Consider the following 21,770-nt stretch of genomic DNA (forward strand, 5'->3'; position numbering starts at 1 on the left):
TCATGCCCTTACCTAGAAAAGCCTGAATGAAAAAAAAAGGGAAAATTTTTTCCAAAGGTGTGCAAACAACGCAAAGAGGTTGAACGACTCTTTTGGCAGCTGTGCCCCTCTCTGACGTAGCTTTGCTCTCAAGGCTCTTTCAGATGTGATTGGATGGGTGGAACAGTCTGAACCCCCCCAGTATTTGCAGTCATTGAACCCGCTGCCCTGCTGGCGTGCGGCCCTCATTGGTCCTGTGGAGGGGCCGATCCGGCAGCTCTGCTCATACAAACAGAGGGCCGGGGCGCACAGAGCCATCGTCAGAGCGTGTGGGCTTCAGGCAGAGCCATTGTCAGGGAATGCGGGGTTCAGGCTGTGCATGGTGGAGCCTTAGCTGAGAGAATAAGCAAGTTTTGGTAGTCAGAGCAGGCCAGGGTGAGAGCAGTCTGATGAGGTCATTAATACTTTGGAGTTGGGCAAGGTAAATACAGAATCACCAAAACATGTTGGTGAAGAGCTCAGCAAGACTTGGCAGGTGATTTTTGGCTAGAGGTTTTGTCACAGGCTGTGCCTTCGGAGTGCAGGAGCTGCGCTGGCTGGAGCTGTCGTCCAGAGCTGCACTCTGAGCAAGGTAGCAAGGGATGGTGACACTTCAGTAGTCGGCATAGATGCCAGAATTATGCTATGGGGCCAGTTTGGGTGAGGGATGACAGACCTCTGTATACTGAAAACAGAACTGGCAGAATCCAGTTACAGCCTGGTCGTGTCATGTCCTGATTCAATCACAGGCTTAAGCGGCTCCAGATCAGCGTTACAGTTTTGGTCAGACTAGGGTCTGGCAGGACGGTAAGATGTTCTTGTATCTTTAATGCAAGAGAAAATAACTGTGGTGTTCTAATCATGCTGAGGGACAACCCTGGTGTAACGGGGTCTTGTGACACAGCTGCTTCTGTAATGAAGACAGGATCTTACATGAGGATGTATCAAGAATCTCAAGGAGTCAAAGCCTGGGGTGAATTGCAGCACGCAGTGGGTCCTCGAGAGCCGTGGATTATTGCTATGCCCAGCATTTCACACTGTTCTAGCAAGCACGTAAGTCAGGGGTCTCAACAGGAGCTGTCGCTGCCTTGCTTTGGAGGAGAGAGTATGGCAGGTGACTCTGGAGCTGGGAGAAGCTGCAGGGATAGCAGGGAGGAAACCAGCCGAGGACGATGTGTCCAGGAGGGGCTCAAAAGGAGAAGGTATTTTCTCCTTGGGACCTGGATGAGGGCACGGAAATAGAAACTGGGCTCCGAACAGCTGAGAGGAAAGAGGGAGGAAGGAGCGGGAGCTAAGACAGCCTTGAAAGTACCAGCAGCATCATGGTGGGTGAAAATGAATGGGAGGGAGACTGCAGCAGGTGAGGAAGTTCTCATTAATGAGAATTTAATGAGACAATAAAAGCCTCTGCGAAGCCTAGCAGTCCCTATGCCTTTCCTCTGGTGAAACTTCCCTGGTGAGTAAAATTTTTAAGTGTCCCACTCTTGAGCTTGGGGAATGGACTTGTTAGATAAGGTCAAGTACAAGCGGAGGTCTGACAGCAGAACCTCTTCCAGAGCTTGCTGAAATCAGGCAGGAAAGAATCTGGCGAGTTAAGAGGACCGGTCTTGGTAAAAAGTTGCTCTATGAAGGAGATATTGGTAATGGTGTTAGTAAGCGGTGCAGGTCAGGTCTTGCCCAGGTCTCCTTGGCCTCTCTGGGTACAGCAGCTGGGTGAGCGTCCCACCCAGCACGGGAGCGAACCTGCTGATCCAGGGCTGGTCCCCATTGGCACCAAACCGGGATGGGACCAGGGTGCTCTTTGCGGATTGCACTGTGGTCCTTCCCTGCACCTCCCCCAGCTCCTGCTCATCTGTACGGGGCAGAGCTGGTACCAAATCTTTCCTTGCACCTCCCAGTCCATCTCTGTGGAGCCGTGTATGCAAAGCACAGGATCTTATCTCCTGTACTGAGTTCTGCTTCGGTTTGTGAGCCTCCTCTCCAGTGACTAACTCGAGCCCTCTGTACCTTCACTGACTGCCTGTACAGGGCATGATGTCTGTCTCCCTCTGTTTGGAGAGGAGCTGTAGCTTAGCGCAGCACATGGCAAGTCATGGTAGGACAGAGAGGAACGGGGTGTTTGGCACTGAGTGCGTAGCTGGTCAAATTTGCTAAAATGACACGACTTCACTGTCCTGTTCAACTGCTTTTGTCTGAAGATGAACTGAACGGCAAACCACATCTGTAAACAGAAGGTGATGGATGTTAACTGGGTGTTAGGCAGACTTTGCAGGACAGAACTGCACAAAAACACAGCGGCGCAAAGAGAATCTGCGAACAAAGCAAAAGGCGCTACTGCCGGTTCTTGTTCCAGGGCAATGTTTGTTCAAACCCTCGTCCGCTCATCCAGCTTGAGATGTTTGTCTGTGTGGTGACCTGTGAAATGCTGGGTATTCCAACAAGCCTCTTGTCTCTTTGTTTGAAGGCTGGTTGGAGATAACCCCGTGCTGAAGCTGATGTGGCAGATCTGTTAGTCATTGCAGACTGACCCGGAACCAAGAGCGTTGTTAGAAACAGGAAAACAAACCGAACTCGGTGAGTCTTTCAGTCAAAGCTTCGTGACTCAGGAGGCACAGGACTGTAACAAAATGAGTTGGTGCCTATTTCCTACAGACAGCCAAGCCACAGCTAGGCAGTAATATTTGATAAAACAGTAATAGAGTGCTATGTACTTACACAGCCCTTCGCGTCGATAAGACTTATTCTATGCTCTGAGGGCTTTTAAGGCACTTTTGTTCCCAGGCATGGGCAATGCTATTTTCCAGATCACCCCTAAGAAATTATAAAATTACTCCTCCCTCCCTTGATTCAGAAATGCATTGATAGCTGCCTTGAGTTCTGCCTCCCTAGCTGGGTAATATCCAAGACAGCATCTTCTGGAAATCAGACACTGTTGTTCCCAGGCAGCAAAGCTGAAGGCAGGGGAGGAGGGAGGTGGTGGCCTTGAGGCTGGGCTCGGTGCAGAGGTGCCAGCGTGTTGCGGAACCTCTCAGAGGGACTGTGCAGGGTAGAGGATGCTTTTGGGATGCCTCGTAGGACCAACTGTTGGGAGAGACCAAATCTATTCACAAGGCTCCATTAGGATCAAATCAAAAGGTTTCTTTGGTGTAGCAAGTCTGATAATCCTCGCTGTCAGGTGGTTTGGTAGGTGAGTTTTAACATCCACCTTTTCTAAAAATAAAAAAAACCAAAACCAACCAACAAACCCCAAAACACCAAGAAAAAAAGCCAACCTGGCTGAGCAGTGACGGATGGAGCTCAGGAGACTGGATGGCAGCAGCATTTGTCTACTCAGGTGATGGATGCAGGCTGTTGTGCAGCCAAGTGCTGGGCGAGCAGTGCTCTTCCCCTTGGCTGGACTGGGTGTGGGGCTTTTTGCACATCTCCACTCGCCAGGGTTGCAGTGGGATTAAGAAAAACAAATCTCTGTGAGCCACTATTTTCACACCCGGCAGTTTTTCAGAATTCCTTAGATGACTGCTAATTGAATCATTGTAAATGACATAAAATCTGGGTGCTTGCTTTGGAGCAACTATTTGTTAAAACTCTTAGCATTTGGATAGCACACTGTAAAATTAACAAATCCCTCTCCCTTGGGATCTGAGATTTAAACTTGCATTCCTCTGACCAGGAAAATAGAGGTGGGGAAAGGAATTAATTTGCTCTGAGAAAATAAAGGCAGCAGCCTTATAAAAAGGTTCAGAAGGCAAAAATCTTTTAGTTCCTGGTCCTGTGGTTTTCTTAAGCAATGTTAGGAATTTGGGACAGCACAAATCAAATAGGAAATTCTGGGTGCCCTAGGGTATTGAAAAACGCTTCTGGGGAAGGCTGCTAATTGGATTTACGGGTCAGTGCTTCACCATGTGTTGTTTTCTAGCTGTTCTGCCTTAAACTGCTCTGCCATACCAGCCTGTAGTGAAATCCTGTGATGAACACTGATGCTAAGAGAAATCTCTGCTGCTCTGCAAAGAGGCTAACAAAAAGTTCAAAACCCTCTTCCCCTTTGTCCCAAAAGCCCCCAAACAAAAAAAGGACCTACTAGGGTCAATGACCCCAAATCAACTGTGGAATCACCAGCCTGTGAGCAGAAAAATACAGACTGAGAATGGTGGGGGTGGCAAGGTGGTGGGAGAGGTCTGCTCTTACACTTAAGCGTAATTCAGAAGAGACTCTGGGAAAGGCAGAGGATTGCTGCTGCCTCCTTGTGAGGATACAAACAGGCTTATGGCCTCTCTGCTCTGTATTTCAAACAGATGTCTTGGCTTTACAAGTGGAGTGCTCTACATCTGGCAGCTGCTCGGTGGCTCCAGGTTAAATTCCTCACCTTTCCCGGCTCCCAGTCTGTCAAAGGAGGAAAAAAGGAGATAACTGATGCAGTGTTAGAATGCAACAAGCAGTGAGTGAATATTGTGAAATAAGGGGAGGTTCTGGGGTGTGGATATTTAAAGTGGAAAGTATGGCTCGTAATGGCAGAAACTGCCATTCAAAATGTGCATCTCGATGTGGTCCTTCTGCAGGCATGTTTGGGGAGCAGTGCTGGCAGCTGGGGCTTTTCTTCCTCTTTCATGGTAAGGCCAGCGCAGACAGAAATATCTGCTGGGGTGCCCAAGGCCTTGCTCCCATGCACCCTGCAGTCCAGAATTAATTACATTCAATTGCTTTTTGTGAGAAAAGCTGTGGCAGAAAGTACCTGATCTGTAACTTTATGCCAGATGCTAAAATTCTGATCCATAAAATGCTGTTGATCTTGGGCATATGGAAAAGCAACATTTAAAACAGCTTGTAGCTGCCCAGTTAGTGGGGAAACACGATGCTTGTTTATCTACTGGGGGGGGGGGGTTCCCTGGCAAGACCTTTATTCTCCCAAATCTGCACAGGATGACTGTAACTCTGCCAAAGCAGTTAAAGGATGTCGCTTTTGTCATGGGTACTGTCCTGTGGTAAAGCTGGGTGACTGTAACCTTGCTGCAGGTGTCAAATGCTTCTTCATCCAGTTCAACCTACGGGTGTTGCAAGGTGGGCTGTGACAGAGATCACTGGACAAACCCTGTACGCTCTCGACTGTGTAAGGGAACTGACAGGGTTTTTCTTTGTCTACTTCCCAGAAAATAATCCTTCTCTACAGACGTTGCCGGTGAAGGCCAGCGGGTACCATGGTGACCAGTGAGGATGGCGAAGGCCCAGTGCTGTGGTGCCAGCGCCCGGCGTGGGCCTCAGCGGTGCCTCAGGCAGGGAGGAGGAGGTGGGAGCTCGACCCCCGTCACCGTGTGGGCTCCGCACCTTTGGGGGGCCGCTGCCCACCCATCGCGCTCTGTTTTTGGGGGGAGGAAAGCTGAAACACGGCGTTGGTACCGGCTCCCCCCCCCAGCATCGCGGGTGCGAGGGGGGGAAGATGGCGGCGGCTCCCCTCAGCCGCGAGGCCGTGGCGGGAGGGGCGCCCGGGGGGGGGGGGGGGCGTTGGGCGTCGCCTCGCTCCCGCCCCTGGCCCGCCCGCCCTCTCTCCCTCCCTCCCTCTCGCGGCGCCGCCATCTTGCAAGCGGACAACCGTAGGGGCTGAGCTCCGCCGCTGTCTCTGCCTCTCCTCCTCCCCTCCGGCCGGGCTGCCTTCACCCGCGGCCGGGGGGCCGGAGCCGGCAGGTAAGGCCTTCAGCCCGCCCGCTCCAGCCGGCTGCCTGAGGGCAGGACATCCCCCTGCCCCAGCGCTCTCTTCCCCTGCCCCACGCAGGGTTCCGCCGCCTGAGGAAGGGGCTTCGTCGGCCTCCCCTCAGGGGCCCTGTGGGAAGGGGGGGGGCCCTCTCCTCTGCGACCGGGGGCTGCCCGCCGCCCGCCAGCCCTACGGGTGAAGGGGAGCGGCGTGCCCAGGCCTCTGCCCGTAGAGGAGGGGAGAGAGCCCCGGGTATCCTGCGGTGCCTGGGCGGGCTTCCCCTCCCCGGGCGTGTGGCACCGACCCGGAGCAGCTGAAGGCCTCGTAGGGAGGTGTGGGGTGGAAGGGGCGACCCTCTGCCGCTTAGCTCAGGGGGATAGGTCAGCGTGGAGGGCCCTTCTGCACCGGGGACGTTCCCTGGGGGGGAGATGGGCAAGAGGGTTCAGCTTCCCTCCAGCCCCTGGGGATCAATTCTGCAGTACCGTGGTTATCCCATGCAGTTATTCCTGCCCCTGTTGCTTTCTGTGCGGGCATGCTCAGTTTGTGGAGGTGTAAAGCCAGTGGGAGTAGGGCATCATGTGTACCCAGTCCACTAATTGTTGTGTTCATCATGTGTCTGTGTCATTGTGTGCAGCCCAAAAGAAAGGGTGGGAGTTTCGTGGGCTGCAGCCCACTCTGGTGTGTGTGTTCTCTCAAATCTGATGCAGACTTGGCAGATTTGTCCGCCTCAAGTCAGAGAGAGGCCTGTGGTTCTGTGTACCTATGTGAAGTCATGAGTTACAAGTCTAATAAAGTTTTGTGAGCTTGCTGTCATCCCAACACCTGTTTCAAGGTTGATACATCACTGTTACCCTACAAATGCAACTTCCCTCCCACCACACACACTGTAGCCCACTTGTTGCTGCTGAAGTACATGCGCAAGGAAATTGTTGACCTATGATTCTGTGAAGAGCTGCATTCAGTGTTGCTTGTGAATATGTTGATACCTTAACCGTGGTGTAAAATGCACCCTGACCAATAATCAGCAACCAACAACTCTTGTCTTTCAGCAGATCTCTCGGCTCTCCTCATTTTCCCTAATCCATGGAGTAAAGAAGGTAGCAACTGGAAAAAAACCCTGTGTCTTCAAAACACCATGTGAATGTTTTTAGTAACATTGAAAGTTGTTTTTACGTTGTTCCCATCTAATTGCACAAGCAGGGAACTTTCAGGTGTGTTTGAGATGTAAAAGCATTTCTAGTATGTGCTCACTTTGTTGAATTTAAGATGTATCTTTAACACAGTAATGAATATTTGACAGATGATGGCCATTAGTTAACAGCTGGGCGTTAGAGGGAGAGTGCAGCAGAACAAAGGGAGAAACACTAGCTAAGAAATAGGTTTCCCAAGTTGTTGGGTACTTGGTTTGAGAGAGATATAGGGATATACTTGAGCTTTAGACTGGTTGTAACCATACTGCTTTCTAGGATTTTTCTTTTTGATCTTGTCTGAAAGCAAAGGCTGAAAGGGGTGGGGTTGTGCTTTACGAGGGGGGGCCACCAGATTCTGGTAGCGTCGAAACACCTAGCTAGCATTCAGATTCTGTTGCTGAAGTTGTCACTATTTGTGCTCTCTTCTGCACATTTTGGAAATTCTGATGACAGACAGGTTTTCATTCACAGCAATTGAGCATAGCGCAGATGCTTCATGAGGAGATTTGTTGTTAGGAGGATCCTGACTTGACTTTGGCTCTTAACTGAGAGTGAATCGGGCACAGTTTCTGTGATGAGGTCATGCTGAGCAAGAGTATGTCTAGTTGCAAAGGTGGGCTGAGTGAGTTTCTTTACAGAGCTAGCCCACAGTTGCTGGACAAACAAACCATGGGTTTTCTTTTAGTTGCTGTTTTGGAGTACTTAATAGTTGATACACTGTTGTTTTTTTGGAACAGATTATGTGTGACTCTTAGGTAATGATGATTATCAGCAGGGAGATGTTTACTAGGAAAGAAGCTATTGATTTATCCAGAGTTCTATTTACTTTGTTTTGAATTATACCGCTCGTATTTGGTATTTTCAGTCCCCTACATAGTGCTAAAATGGATGATGGATTGGACTATTTGTACAGCAGAAGTGCAGTAGCCTAGGACTTCTTGGGTTCAATGCAACTTTGGTCTATCAGTGGCTGCTGGTCAATGTGACTATTTTATTTGAACAAGATGTTGTAGTAGAAGTAGTAATAAAAATGTGATATTACAAAAAAGAATAAAAGGTTTCAAGATGGAATCCCATCAAATCCTTGGTGGATTTGTGCCTTTATTTTGAAAAAAAAATAATTGTATAGATTTCCTTTTGACATTTTCTCCTGTTTTCACAGGAGAGAGATTAGTATCAAAGAATGACAACAACTGCTTGACCAAGTGGATGCATTGTGCAGGAGGTCGTTACTTGCAGCTACCAGCTTTATTCCTTACACTTCATCCTTATTTGTAAGTTTATAATTTATTGCAAAATGATGGAAAGATACACAGCTATGGAAATACTCTTCCAGCCGATGTAGCAGAGCCAGGACTTAGGACCTCTGATTAGCTCAATTCTACCTGTGCCTGGCTTAGTGAGCTTGAAAAAGTCAATTAACTTTGCTCAGCTCTGGAAAGTGAACTGGACAAGCTGATGGAAGAGAGTCTGTGTAACTACATGATAGCCTGAGGAAAACATTTAAAAAGACAGGGTGGGGGGAAAGAAAAGAAAAAACCCTGTTGAAGTTAGGAGGCTGTCTAGGGGGATCACATTCTGCTGGAGGGTGTGTAAAGCCTGGGGGCAGGAGAAGGGCAATGCAGGCTGAAGCTTCGCTCTTTGTGCCGTCTCCTTAGGTGTGCTGAGCTAGGTCAGTAAACGGTGTGGCTTGTGGGTCACAGTGTTGTGTAAGGATATATTCCTGGCACTATTAAAGTGGTGATAACCAGTGTTAAGGATGCTGGAAATCATAGGCTTTATGGGAAGCTCTTCACTTTTTGAACTGAGAAAATTTGTTTCTTTTTTGTTTTTAACGTTGTGGCTTTAACAGAGCTTTGATCTCTTGCAGTCTTCTAGAAGCGGAAGAACAACTTAGGTTTGATGTTTTGTGTGCCATCAACTGAAATTGGACCCATCATGAATATAACCAAGGGTGGACTGGTGCTGTTTTCAGCGAATTCCAATTCGTCATGCATGGAACTATCGAAGAGGATTGCTGAGTAAGTAAAATTCTGCAGGGCAGCTTAGGATCTTGGTGTTATTATCATGGGGCTTACTTTCCTAAAGACTGATTTCTGTGTTTAAGGAAGGTTACCTAGGAAAACTGCCACGGTTTGCAAGAATGTCGAGTGTGCTGTATTGTGCGGCTTGTTTCAACACATCAATGACAAAGAAAATAATGCGTTTGAATTGTTTGGTGGCAGGTTGTGATTGACTGCAGTATGTTGTAGAGAACATGTGGGAAAAGTAACGTTTGGATAGTGTTAAATAATCATGGCAGAAGTTTTCATCATTTTCTCGTTCTCCTTGTAGTGGAGTTTTGTTAGAAAGCAAAGCTACTGTTCAGTGTGTATTTTAGCTGGGGACATTTGTTTAGCTTTGAATGGATGAATAGCTTCAGCGGAATGGTTATGACTTAAGGAAATTTTTACCGTGCTACTATACCAGTATTAGGATGCATAACATTACCAGGAGTATTGCATGTGATGCGTTTCTTCCTGAGGCTTACGTACCTAAGGTTAGAGATAGGAGGAGAAAGGAGAGTGCAAAGGAAATTACACATTGTAAGGACTTGGGGATAAGTGCATGGCATGCTTGATTGTCTCCTTTTTTTAGTGTAGGGGCTTTGTGTTAATGCTGAACTGAAATAAACACAGCAGACATCAGTCTTCCGTTATTCATCGAGTAGAGCTCGCTAGTATTTCCTGTTTGCTCTACATTGACTTTTTTTCTATAGAAAATGATTTAAAAGTGGTCTTTTAAGCATTGTGCATGTGTATGTTGTCATGTATATATGGCAACATATGTAACATATATAGAAATACATCTGAAAAATTAGAAATTGTTAAATAGTTTAGTAGTCAAGCGTTATTTTTTTTTTCCCTTGCTTGTTCTTCTGAGCTTGACTTCAAAATGACTTCAGCGTAGCCTGCAGTGCAGCTTCTGGAAATTGTAGACGTTTTGTTAAAAAATTTCCGCTATAATTACTGGTTTTATGCTTTCGGCTTTTCTTTTGTTGGTTTTCTTCTACGAAATATAGCCTTTTCAGTAACTGTTGCATTGTATGGGCTTTATATTTCTTTTGCCCTTCATTTTACCATACTGACTTTTTTTTTCTGTTCCTGCAGGCGCTTAGGAGTTGAGATGGGGAAGGTTCAAGTTTATCAAGAGCCAAACAGGGGTGAGCATTTAATTGGCAAAATTGGAAACTTACCTAACAATGATGTGCATGTATTTGCCACCCTTTTCTTGAAGTCTGAGTTTTGCTATTGCAAATATTACATATTTCTCTTCTTGGCAGAAACAAGAGTGCAGATTCAGGAGTCTGTGAGAGGAAAGGATGTATTTATCATCCAAACAGTTTCGAAGTGAGTAACTGTTTAAAGACGCTGTGCTAGATTTTGACATGGACCGTCCATAGGAATGCTTCTGTTTTGATTTTTCTTTGCATTTTATGTATATGATACAGTATAATAAGCTTAGATTAACTAGATAGAGGCTTCTCTTTGTGGACTTTTTGGGTTGTTTGGGCTTTTTTTGCTACGTGCACAAAGAAGACTTCAGCATAAGCTAACCTGTGTTTTAATTTTCAGTGAATATGTCAATGAAACTTTCCCCTGGGTCTCTGCAGTCTTTTGCCAAGTGCATTCTTTTCCTTATGTCATTCTCTTTAAAATCTTCTCTTTGCAGCTACTGTATCTCCAGCACCATTACAAAGGTCTAAATGGAGGAGGGGCACTTCCTAGACAATGTGTCCTGAGATTCAGAAAACAACTTTTTTTTTTTTTTCTAATGTGAAAAGAGCTTTACAAATGCTAAGACTTTTTTTCCTTATTTCTAATGGCAAAATAGATAGTAGGTCTCTTAGTTGATGACCAGTTCTCATCTAAAAAGATACACTCTGGATATTTTCATTTAGGGCAGAAAATAGCTGGTAATTGTGAAATGCTTAACCTGCTGTTGGCTTGAACAGTAGAGGAGTGTGTTTTAAAGTCTGGAACCTTTTTTTTTTTTTTTTTTTAAAAAAGCTTCTCTATTGAAAAATACATCTGTTTTGTGCAGAGGAGAAATAGATGTTGGAGATAAATTATGGACTACTTTGTTACAGCATCATGCTGTGTTACTAAAAGCCTCAAAATGGTATAGCAAAATCTGCTGAATTGCCAAAAAAGCCAGGTGAAAGAAATAATTCTAATTAATTCTAGTGAAGGTTTAAAATGCTGGGTCCGGGGCACTTGCTGTCCTGAGGTGCACAGCTGGATTCTTAGTGAAGATTGCCCTGTGACCAGACTCTACCCTGGAGTGAAATCGCTGGAGTGGGTGTAGATACTGTGCTGAGTACGGGGAGTTTGTGCATGAGATACAGAACCAGATGCTTCTCGTTGCAGGGATGTGAATACTACGATCATGGAACTCCTGATCATGGTGTACGCCTGTAAAACCTCCTGTGCCAAAAGCATTATTGGAGTGATTCCGTACTTCCCGTACAGCAAACAGTGCAAGATGAGGAAAAGGGGCTCTATTGTCTCTAAATTACTGGCTTCAATGATGTGCAAAGCTGGTAAGAATGCAGGCTGTTAGGAAACAATCAGGGCAGTGGGGGCTCCTGCTGTCAGCTTTTGGGTTTAGAGAGGTCTGTGCAGAAGTTGGGACTTTGTTTAAAAATAACTGCCAAGGTTTTTGTGAGTTTAAAACCCACATAGAAAGGATAATGTAACTAGAAATGTTTCCAAATGATGAGTTTGTAAAAAAAAACAAAAAACAAAAAACCAAAAAAACCCACACAAAAAAAACCCAAAACAGAACAAAAAAAAACCAACCCGAACTTGTAACAGCCATTTTACATTGTGTCCTGCTGAACTGGCAAACTGAGTCTGCTGGACTCTGCTGCTTTGGGCCGTGGTATGCATCCCTCATAATGGTGTTCTTTGCCTTTCTAACAGTCTCGAACAGTTGTGCTTTGTCATTTCTAGCCTGTTTTTTACCTGTTGGTTGAATGTGCTTTGTATCTGTCCTTTACACTTGAGATGGTGTGGAAGAACGAGAATCCTCATTTTCACAGCCTTCTGCACACTTTCTGCTCCTTTCCTTTGCTCCTGTCCCTGGGCAGAATGGGCAGTTACAGTGAGCACAGTGTGATCTGGTTTCTTATTTTGAGAGGAGTGTTTCAATGATTGGAATTTGGGCCCATTTTTCAGGAGTTCAGGACTCTAATGTTAGCTGTGCCAGAGTCTTGCTATGTGGTATAGGACAATTTATGTTGGTGCTTCCATCTTGCCGTGTGTCAAATGGAGAAAGATCGTAACCTGCCTCAGTGTGGCACTACTGAGTCAATTATGTGGAGCGTTCTGAGGTTCTTTTAGAAAGGACACTGTAGAAATGTCAAAACATGATAATGCCAGTGTACTTGAGGGACGTAGTTAGTATGTACTTTCACTAAGTGCAGTATGCTTGTTTTAATGCACCTTAGAGCTTTTGTTCTGGACAAGCTTCAGTTAAACTTTCTAGAGAAAGAAGAGTGTGTCTGTTCTCTCTTACTTTGCTTGATGTGTTTCTCTGTATGTTTTTATTTTTTTGAAGGACTAACTCATCTTATTACCATGGATTTACATCAGAAGGAAATACAGGGCTTCTTCAATATTCCAGTTGATAACTTGAGAGCATCTCCATTTTTACTACAGTACATCCAAGAAGAGGTGAGGAAGGCCTGCTATTACAGTTGCGTTTTTAACTTATTTTTTGTCATGTATCAAGGCTTCTAAAACAAATTTCTTTGAAAAGACTAACTCTTCAAACAGAATTTTAAAAGGGGAAGGGTCGTGTTGGGGCAGAGGGTGGTGTTGGGGCAGTTGGTTCTTTTCTTCCCCACAGGTTTAAGTTTTGCTTTTGTGAAGAGCTGGTGTTTTCTTATCCATGCAGTGATGCTGTTCTGTCTTCTTAGATACATTCCCCTAACTAGTACTAAAAAAAAACACCAAAGGATTTACTTGCTTTTGACATCCTTTTCCTTTCCTGTTTCCAGTTTCGTTGACTTTTATAGGATGGACTACTTGTGTAGGTGTAATTTATATTGCATTATGAAAACACTTTGGAAGTGAAGTTGTAAACTCTGAGTGAGCCTATCAATCGTCTAAAAGTGAGAACAGATGACTTCTTCTGTGGAAATCTCCACCTGCTGTTTGTTCAGCATGTCTTGACTTGAGGAGCTTAACTTCTGATGTTCTGTGCATCCATTTCTCCATCTTATTTTTATAAGTACTTTGAGAAGTGCCACTGGTAGCTTCATGTATACAAATTGTGCAAATGATAATTGTAGGTATAAGATGCATATTATGCCTCTGACTAATGAGAATTTGGAATAAAGCAAATGCTTTCTTCCTGGTGAGAGGAAAGGTTTAGCTCACTCTTACTTTTGAATCCAGGCTATTTCTTTTTATAGAAATGTGAATGCCTCAATTAAAAAAACTAAAAAAAAAAAAACCCAAACAAAAAAAAACCTGAAAAAACCAAAACCCAAACCAATGTGTTTTTGTTAAACCAGTGTTAAAATCTGTTTGGGGAATCCGTTACCATTTGAATCTATTGGTATCATTTCATTTGGTGCTAGAGTCAGAGGATGATAGAAATGTACTCTAGGCTCTGGATTTGTCACAGTCAGGCATCTTGTATAGCAGGAGAGAAATATTGCACATTGTCAGCACTTCATAGGTTAAAAAAAGAAAAAAAAGTGGAAAACCAAGTATAGAATCATAGGATGGTTTGGATTTGTTGCTTGAATGTATGGATTATGGCTGATCACAAGATAATGTTCCGGGTTTAGTCTTCAAGACATTTTGGTATGTGAGCTCTTAATAGTTTACAAAGAGTTGTTGCAGCTTTAAGTCTGGCACTGCGGTGCAGTCTAACAAATGAACATATGTAGAGACCTGCTGAAGTATGTGTAGAGGGGCCTTAAAAGATACTTTCAGTTTTTCATGTCTTCATTCGTCTGCTTGTCCATGAGATGACTTGCTAAAACGAGAGTAGCCTGAATGTATCTGATGGCATGGGACCTGTATTGGCAAGTACCTTCACCAGCCAGGTCATTTGTAGTATCTGTTCTTACAAGTTTCATCCGGTGCTGCTCAGGAAGAATTTAGTATTCATCTCAAGTTTGCGGTGGCAGCAGCAGCTTGCTGTATATCCTGCATTGTGAATGTCAAAACATGAAAAGTGTTTCAAATGGGAGTTGTGATGGGGTATATTGAGTAGTATGAAGGAGAGTCTGGCTTGATAAGAATGGAGGTTGCTTCAAAAGCATTTAACTGAAAGTTAGAAGGATGAGGGCTTGTAGTTGTTCCACGTCGGGAATGTATGCATAGGTGTGAAGAGAATTTCTTGGTGTTCTGGGATGAAGACAGTCCAATCGGTGAAATTAATGTAGTATAAAAATAATTGGGTGATTTTTCCTTTGTATGTGTAGCAAATGTTCAATACTTAGTGCCTTCTCTCTTTCCTATGTGTACATATTAATCTTACAGCGACATAGCGCTTTGTTACGGGGAGTTGTCAATGTCTTACTATCTTTTGGATGACATTTCTGGCTTTCTGACTTCATTTATGAAGAGCTGAGAACAAATTTGATAATTTGGCAGGAGAGAATGAGGCAGTGATGTCTGAACAAGATCAAAGCCTTTATTATGTCAAGTGACAGGCCCTGCCTTGTGCATACCTTCCATCATGTTAATCTTTGTAGCTTCTTGTATAACTAAATGTTTGTAAAGAACAGAACATGCTTAATTCCCAGTATTATAGGTGGAGTTGGTAGCATTGTGGATTATTAATGTTGCCTGACATGTCTTCAGAAAAGCTTTTGTTTTCAGTTGGTTAGGCCCATGCCCAAATTGAGAACGTAAATTTTCTTCCCTGTGCCTATTTCAGGTAGAGTGCTTTGGAAATATTCAGCCAGTGTGATTTGTATGTGTGAGGGTAAGATTGTGGAAGAACTTACCTTGCTTGTGTTTGAAAAAAAACCCCAGGTATTTATGTGCTTTAGAATTGATATTTAACGTCTGATAGCAAGGTGATGAACTGCACGTCAGGGTACCATCTCCTCAAATTTATGAAATTACAGCTGTAGCAGATCAATTTGCAGGTATTCAGTAAAAGGTCTTCCGTCCCTCAACACTGGGATTCTGAGGATTGGATCTGCTCTGTAGAACTTTGCTATTGCAACTGTGAGTGGCTGTGACCTGTCGCTGTGGCAGCTGACAGAAGGACAGACAGGTTCTCTGTATGCTGCTCTCCGTGCCCAATGGATGGTCCCAGGGCAGCGCAGTGAAGAAAAGTGCTGAGTTTGCAAGGAAGGGGGTAAGATGAGATATTGGAGGGAGCATAGATTGCTGTTGGAAAGGAGGACTGGAAATGCGAGTGGTGGAATGCTCGAAGTTATGGACGAGGAAAGACAAGTCTGATGTGAAGTCACTGTTTGCAGGGAAAATGGAGATGAAGATAAGCAGCTTTTGAGAGATGGGGACTAAAATGCTGGCTATCCGAGGTCAAAGGCCGGTATGAGAATGGGGCAGGGCAGGGGCAGCAAACTTTGGAGTAGACTCTGCTTGTGAAGATTGACTGAGGTACCCATCAGACCTCAAAATGAAACGCAGACTTCTCGGCCTTAGCACTTTGCTGCTGTGGGCATTTGCGGCAGCATCCTCTAGTGCTGGTCTGCGTAGACGACGGTTTGCAGCAATATTACCCTGACTCCAGGATCAGTGCAGTGAGTGCGGAATTTTTATCCCTTTTGGTGGCCTTTATTAAGGGTCATTATGATGTGATGGAGAGGTGTTACTCTTTTTTTTTTTTTTTGTGTACTCTGAAAAACAGTGCTAAGCCTAGGAAATAGATGAAATGCTATGTTTCCAAGTGGTTAAATACTGCCATGTGCAGATGCAAGACAGTTTAAGTTAAACAGGAAACTTTCATTTTGATGGTTTCCTGTTTCTTTTAACATTTGTCCATGTAGTCCTGATGTTCTTCTGAAGCAGTTACTTTTGTGCAATCTGTAGTATGACGTGGTGTTTATAAAAAGTACAGTTTTAAGTTAAAATCTGAATTTTCTAAATACCTGCTTTTACTGAGCTGTGAACTCTGATCATGTACCATGGATTCTTGAGGTTGCTTTCTTATGTTAGGTAAAATGTCCGATGCTTAAAATTCTTCTGGCAAAATAAAGTTCTCTGATTCTTACTGAGTTTAAATTTGTCTAAAGATATGAAGTAGACATTGCTATCTGTTATTTACTACAGATACCAGACTACAGGAATGCTGTAATTGTGGCCAAATCACCTGCGTCTGCCAAGAGGTGGGTAAGATCTGCTCTCTTGTGTTAGAGCAGGAAATCTCTGTTGCGTTTTTGTTCTTAGAATCAAGTGAAGGACAGATATCCAATAATTAGAAGATGCAGTCTTCAAATCCCTACCACTTCTGTTTTGTCAGATGTGTAGTTTTTATATCATTGCTAAAATCATAATAAATGTAATAAAGACAAGCAAACAAAAGGATGAGATAAATCAATACAGGGCTTAGGATAAAGAAGGTATTTAATCATATTTGTGTGTATTTACACTATAAATTTCGTGCAGTAAACAAAGAAAAATCTCTGCAAGTAGAACACCATTAATCTAAAGTAATGGCTTAATGTGGCCATAACTTAGGACGTGGTTGATCAGATCCTAAATACAGTTTGCTTGCCGTCTAGTGTGGTGAAACAGGATTTGATGTTTGAGATGACTTCGATTGTCAACTCCTTGTTGGCTGAACGATTGTTCTTAATCCATGAATCTTTTTGGTTGACTGTTCCTGAGCGCTTTGGAATTACGCTGTTCTCAACAGGTGGTGTAAGTCTTGGACAGTGCTTTAAGAGATACGGTGTTTGCTGTGCTGACAAACTAATAGTTTGTTGAAAAGTTACTTAGGCTTTCATGCTAAGGAATCATGATACTCTTTGTAAGAAAGGTTTTTGTTATTTTATATAGCAAAGCAGAAATGCTTTAATTTGTAGAAGTGTAGTGAGGGGAACAATTTTTGTCATCTTTGTTTTCCAGCAGTACTTTTCATGTAATTTCTTTTGGTTTGACCAATTACGTTACATTTGCTTGTCTTTGAGTGTTTCTTTACCTGGTGTCAGTGTTGCCTCTTGGGAGTAGGCAGACATTTGTTGAAGCATTTTCATGCTCGTCAAGTAATTGTGCATGCCAGCAAATAGTCTACACTTACCTTTTAACTGATCAGACAGTAACCAATTTATGTAGGAGAGGATCTCAGAGCTGTATTGTTTAGCTTCTTTGAGTGTACATGGGCGCATTTAAGAGCAGTATTTCAGGAGGTACGTTGTATTTGAAAAAGGGCAATTGAATGCTTCAGTCTAATCAAGGAGAATACTTCAGACAAACATCTACTTGTGGAAGAGAAGTTTAGAATGTTTCTGTGGTTTCTGAGCTCACTGGAAAATGAGTAAATCATTTTACTGTTACTTTGAACTTTACTCATTTTAATACTGCATTTTAAAGTAACTATTATGGTTTCGTTGATAGGATTGTGCCTTCTAAGTCATAACGCTTAATGTTTGGTGTCATAATTTACCTGTAGTTATCTATTTGAAAAAAATATCCTGACTGTATGATAACCACAGGGCAGGAGATTCTTCATTTTTAATTAACTGAGCATCACGATGGCCAAATTATTCTCTGGACTTTGAGTTGTTTGGATAATGAAACAAGGCTTAAGTGTAAAGGAGGTGATTCAGGCCACAGGTCCTAGATGCTAAAGTTAGAACCAAGTGACTCAGTCTGGACGTGCCAGTCTCACTTTGACCCGAAGGAGACGAGATCACTGGCTTAGGCTAGATACTGGACTCCTGGGTGTGCGAGGTAAGGTAGGATGAATCTGCCAATATTCACCTGCTGCTTCCAGCACCTGGGACACAAGCACTGTCTGTGACATTCCTGTTTTCCTGACTCTCTGCTTTCCCCAGTCCCCCAGCTTTACATAACCCCCCCACTTCTTTACATAAATTTCTCATTTTAGTCGAAGAAGTGCTGCGTGGTGAAGAAACTCTCTGTAATCTTGTAAAAATCCAGGCTGTTTAACTTTGAAGAGCGGTTTGTCAGGCGAAGTGATCAATCATCTGGATTCTCTTTTCTGTAGGATAGCAAAGGTTATGTGGCAGAAGGTCAGGGATATTGTCTTTATTTAGTGCACATCTTGCTAAAAATAAACAGGTGATCACTTGTTTTCTGTTGTCATGTGAGTATTTTTTTTTTTTTCCTATTAAATGTAGACACTCCAGACATCTAGGCTATTCTTGGCTACTGTTGGATGAGACCTGCTAAAGCATGGGATCTCAGGAATGCTGAAGGCTAGGAAATGTTTTTGACTGTTGAGCAAAACAGGAGCGAATTATCAGAATTGTGACCTGCAGCATTTATCCTGCTGCTTCAAGGCCAGTGTGGTACTTTCAAGGTTATTCTGACTCTCGCAAGCCTGGTGAAAACAAGATATTAAGGGGCAAGTGGTTTCTTCTGTTGTTTTCCTAAAATTTTAGGATCATTCCATTTTTCCTCTGAAACATTAGAAATAAAATGGAAATAGATTAGGATTGTGTGTGTGGATTATTTCAAATTTAATGTATTTCTGTTCTTTTTTTTTTTTTAAACCCTTTCCCTACAGGGCACAGTCATTTGCTGAGCGCTTACGGTTGGGAATTGCTGTGATTCATGGGGAAGCTCAAGATGCTGAGTCTGACATGGTGGATGGTCGACACTCACCACCTACAGCCAAAAATGTAGCTGCTATTCATCCCAGTTTGGAGATACCCAGTAAGTAAGCTTGTGTGTGAAAGTGTTCGCCTGCTGGTTTTTGTGGGTTTGGGGAATGGGGCTGGAAGTGATGGACTGTGAAAAAGGAATGCTTCTTTAGGGGGAAGGAAGATTACTTTTTTCATATTGGGGGGGGAAATAATTCCTTTTTGATGCTCTTTGTCCATGGTTTTAGTGCTAGGCTGGATGTGGTCTGTGCCCTGTGTAGGAGGGGCTGTATCATTACAGCTAGTCAGAAGAGCCCCTGACAGAGAGGCCCCACTCTTTTGCTGTTTACTCTTCCTCTTAGGATTTTTCTGGGACACAGAGCTAATGAGCTGAGCTCACAGTGGTTTTGTGTGTAGCTGTGTAATGTCATGGGCCTTGACAGAGGAACCTTGCCTAATGTGGATGGATCTATATCTGCGCGAGCAAAACTTCATTGCATAAAGCTAGCTTGGATCTCAGTAGGGCGATTGAACTGGTTGTGTCTGCAAGCCACTCTGTTCTCTGTACTAAAGTTAAGAATTAATTGGGCTGGTTAAGAATTTGAGTGTAAATGAATGTAGTTAATACTGTGGCTAAACTTAAAAAAAAAATCATTTATGTATTGAAGTCCTGCTGTTTTTTCCCCAGTAATGCTGTGATGTTTGGCTTCATTCCTCTATAGCAGTGGTGACCCGTGCAAAGCAGACATTTCCAAACTTCAAGTAAATTGTATAAACTTTCTCTTTCTTTCCCCTTTCTACTCCCTAAAAAAATTTGCCATTGATCAGTGCTGATTCCCAAGGAAAAACCACCCATCACAGTTGTTGGAGATGTAGGAGGAAGAATAGCTATCATTGTGGTAAGTAAGATGCCATAGCTTTTGATAAATCATATTTAATATGTTAAAGTTGCAGAAATCGAGTAGATTTTCTGCTTTGTTAGCAACTAAACTTTGGTTAATGGTGGGCTTTTGATACTGCACTTCTTACACCATGAGGCAGCATTCTGCACGCTTACTGAAGCTGACTGTGTGAACTGTGATCTGTGCTGAAAAGCAGCATTTGGACCTTGTTACTATGAATAGGCCAGATAAAACCTTGTTTGAGTGCTTGCCTGAAGGTGAGGAGTTTCAGGTGGTGCTTCTGCATCAGATTAGGGGAAAATCACCCATGTTTCTAGCCTGTGAGTGAGGAGATGCCAGTGGAATGCAGAGATGGTGCAGTTTTACGGTTTCTCTAACGCAGAGTGTAATCTCTGGGCTTGTCCGGGAAGAGGGAAATCTTCTGTTAGTTTAGTTTTTGAACGAATGTCAGTTGCCTTGGCTTTTCCCCTCTTCCCCTCATGGAGCAATCCCTCTGTCCCTTGGTGTTGCAGTAGGGTGGGACGCTCTGCTTGTCCGCTCTTTCGCGCTTACTGTCTAGCTCGGGTGTCTGAAGAACAGCAGCAATAAAAATGTCCCTTTTGCATTGGCTGGAAACTGCTACGAAATCTTGAAAAAGGTGTAATGTCCATCTGCCTGTGCTGTGTTGATCTGCCTGAGCACGTGATGAATCTTCACTAACTTGATCTTGTATTGACAGGATGACATTATAGATGACGTGGACAGCTTTCTTGCTGCAGCTGAGACCCTCAAGGAGAGAGGGGCTTACAAGATCTTTGTAATGGCCACACACGGCCTGTTGTCTTCAGATGCTCCCAGGCTGATAGAGGAATCTGCAATTGATGAAGTAAGCATGGATTCTGAATTTCTGATCAAATGATTTAAGGTTTTTTAAGCAAGCAATTTTCTCCTGGCTTGATTATTAAAATATACTGGCATGAAGAATTGAGCTGGGAGGTTCCTGGGTTCAAGCTTTCTTACCAGGGAATTGGTTGCTAGAATATTAGCATCTACGCATCCTTAAACTATAGCAGTGGGCAACTAGGGAAGAAGTGAGATGATGGACTGCTGGCATTAGCAGACTCTTCCTGTCAGTGTGGGGGATATTTTTGTACCTTCTTTTGGACCTGTGTGGCAGAATGAGAGGGAAGGAGGACAGTGCCATGAGTATCCATGGATACGTGGACATTCCCTTTCACAGTTCCAGTATGGGTGGTGGAAAACATAATGGAGCTACGTCTTTCTGATCATTTTTTCTTTCTGTAGGTGGTTGTTACGAACACAATTCCACATGAAATACAAAAACTCCAGTGCCCAAAGATTAAGACTGTGGATATCAGCATGATCCTCTCGGAAGCCATTCGCCGGATCCATAACGGGGAGTCCATGTCGTACCTTTTCAGAAATATAGGACTGGATGATTAATGCTGCTCATTCTAAAGAAACACCCTGGGCCAAACTGGAAGCGAACAGATAAAGAGCTGTGAAGCATCATGCTTACCTTAATATTTCTATTGAGCCACTTGTTTTCTCTTGGGTTAAGTATCAAGGTAGAACAGTTTTTTAAGAGCTTTTTTGGGGGGTTGGGGAATAAACATTTTACAAAAAACTGTTCTATTTACTTTTAGGTTAGTTGCACTATATACATGATGGAAAAACCCCACAAAACACTTGAGGCAAGAATTTGGCTTCTAAATCAAGCATTCCTTTTCCAAAGCTGCTTGCTACAAGTGCTTTCAAAGATAATAAAATGAAGTGACTGTATCATATTTGCATTTTAAAAGCCAAAAAGGTTGTACTGTTGTATGCAGTTAAGTGATTTTTTTGTAGGAGTGCTTTTATAGAAAAGCATATGAAATATGCACCTGTATTTATTTTCTGCAACAAAGAATAAAGACTTGTTTTGTGTGAGCTTTCTAAAAACGTTCACGTACTACTAGTCACTTACCTTCTAAAGTGTGTCCCCTTAACAATGATCCGTAGGCATTACGTTACTGGAAGAAACCCAGAGGTGAATTGATTCTTCTGTGCTAACGTGCTACTTCGGAATATGAACAGGATTCTGGCTTCTCGGCAGTAAGGACAGTAACATCCGTTTTGCTTGTTGTTACAGTGAAACCCCTGCAGACGAGGAGGAGAGGCTGCTTTTCCTT

General features: G+C 43.6%; 1 protein-coding gene across 11 annotated transcripts; it reads left to right on the plus strand.

The window, feature by feature from the left end:
- Positions 1–287: 287 nt before the first annotated feature.
- On the plus strand, positions 288–21,525 carry PRPSAP2 (phosphoribosyl pyrophosphate synthetase associated protein 2). Of its 11 annotated transcripts, XM_075436010.1 has the most exons (17): positions 288–1,474; positions 2,483–2,592; positions 4,311–4,453; positions 4,575–4,625; positions 5,163–5,299; positions 6,754–6,912; positions 8,054–8,165; positions 8,762–8,912; positions 10,041–10,093; positions 10,214–10,280; positions 11,301–11,473; positions 12,493–12,608; positions 16,200–16,255; positions 18,622–18,770; positions 19,526–19,596; positions 20,318–20,464; positions 20,884–21,525. In XM_075436010.1, the coding sequence occupies exons 8-17, from the start codon at positions 8,794–8,796 to the stop codon at positions 21,040–21,042; spliced, it is 1,110 nt and encodes a 369-aa protein (XP_075292125.1). In that variant the 5' UTR covers positions 288–1,474; positions 2,483–2,592; positions 4,311–4,453; positions 4,575–4,625; positions 5,163–5,299; positions 6,754–6,912; positions 8,054–8,165; positions 8,762–8,793; the 3' UTR covers positions 21,043–21,525. The 11 variants fall into 11 exon arrangements, with proteins under 11 accessions (XP_075292125.1, XP_075292124.1, XP_075292123.1 ...); XM_075436009.1 differs by lacking the exon at positions 4,575–4,625; XM_075436008.1 differs by having other exon boundaries at positions 4,311–5,299; positions 6,751–6,912.
- Positions 21,526–21,770: the final 245 nt, after the last annotated feature.

The sequence above is a fragment of the Opisthocomus hoazin genome, chromosome 15 (assembly GCF_030867145.1).
Source record: "Opisthocomus hoazin isolate bOpiHoa1 chromosome 15, bOpiHoa1.hap1, whole genome shotgun sequence".
NCBI lineage: Eukaryota > Metazoa > Chordata > Aves > Opisthocomiformes > Opisthocomidae > Opisthocomus > Opisthocomus hoazin.

Coding starts and splice junctions, on each gene's coding strand:
- PRPSAP2 (XM_075436008.1), top strand. CDS start 8,794: ATGTTTTGTGTGCCATCAACTGAAATTGGACCCATCATGAATATAACC. Junction 10,281..11,300: donor ATCATCCAAACAGTTTCGAA/GTGAGTAACTGT, acceptor TTCTCGTTGCAG/GGATGTGAATACTACGATCA. Junction 19,597..20,317: donor GAAGAATAGCTATCATTGTG/GTAAGTAAGATG, acceptor TTGTATTGACAG/GATGACATTATAGATGACGT.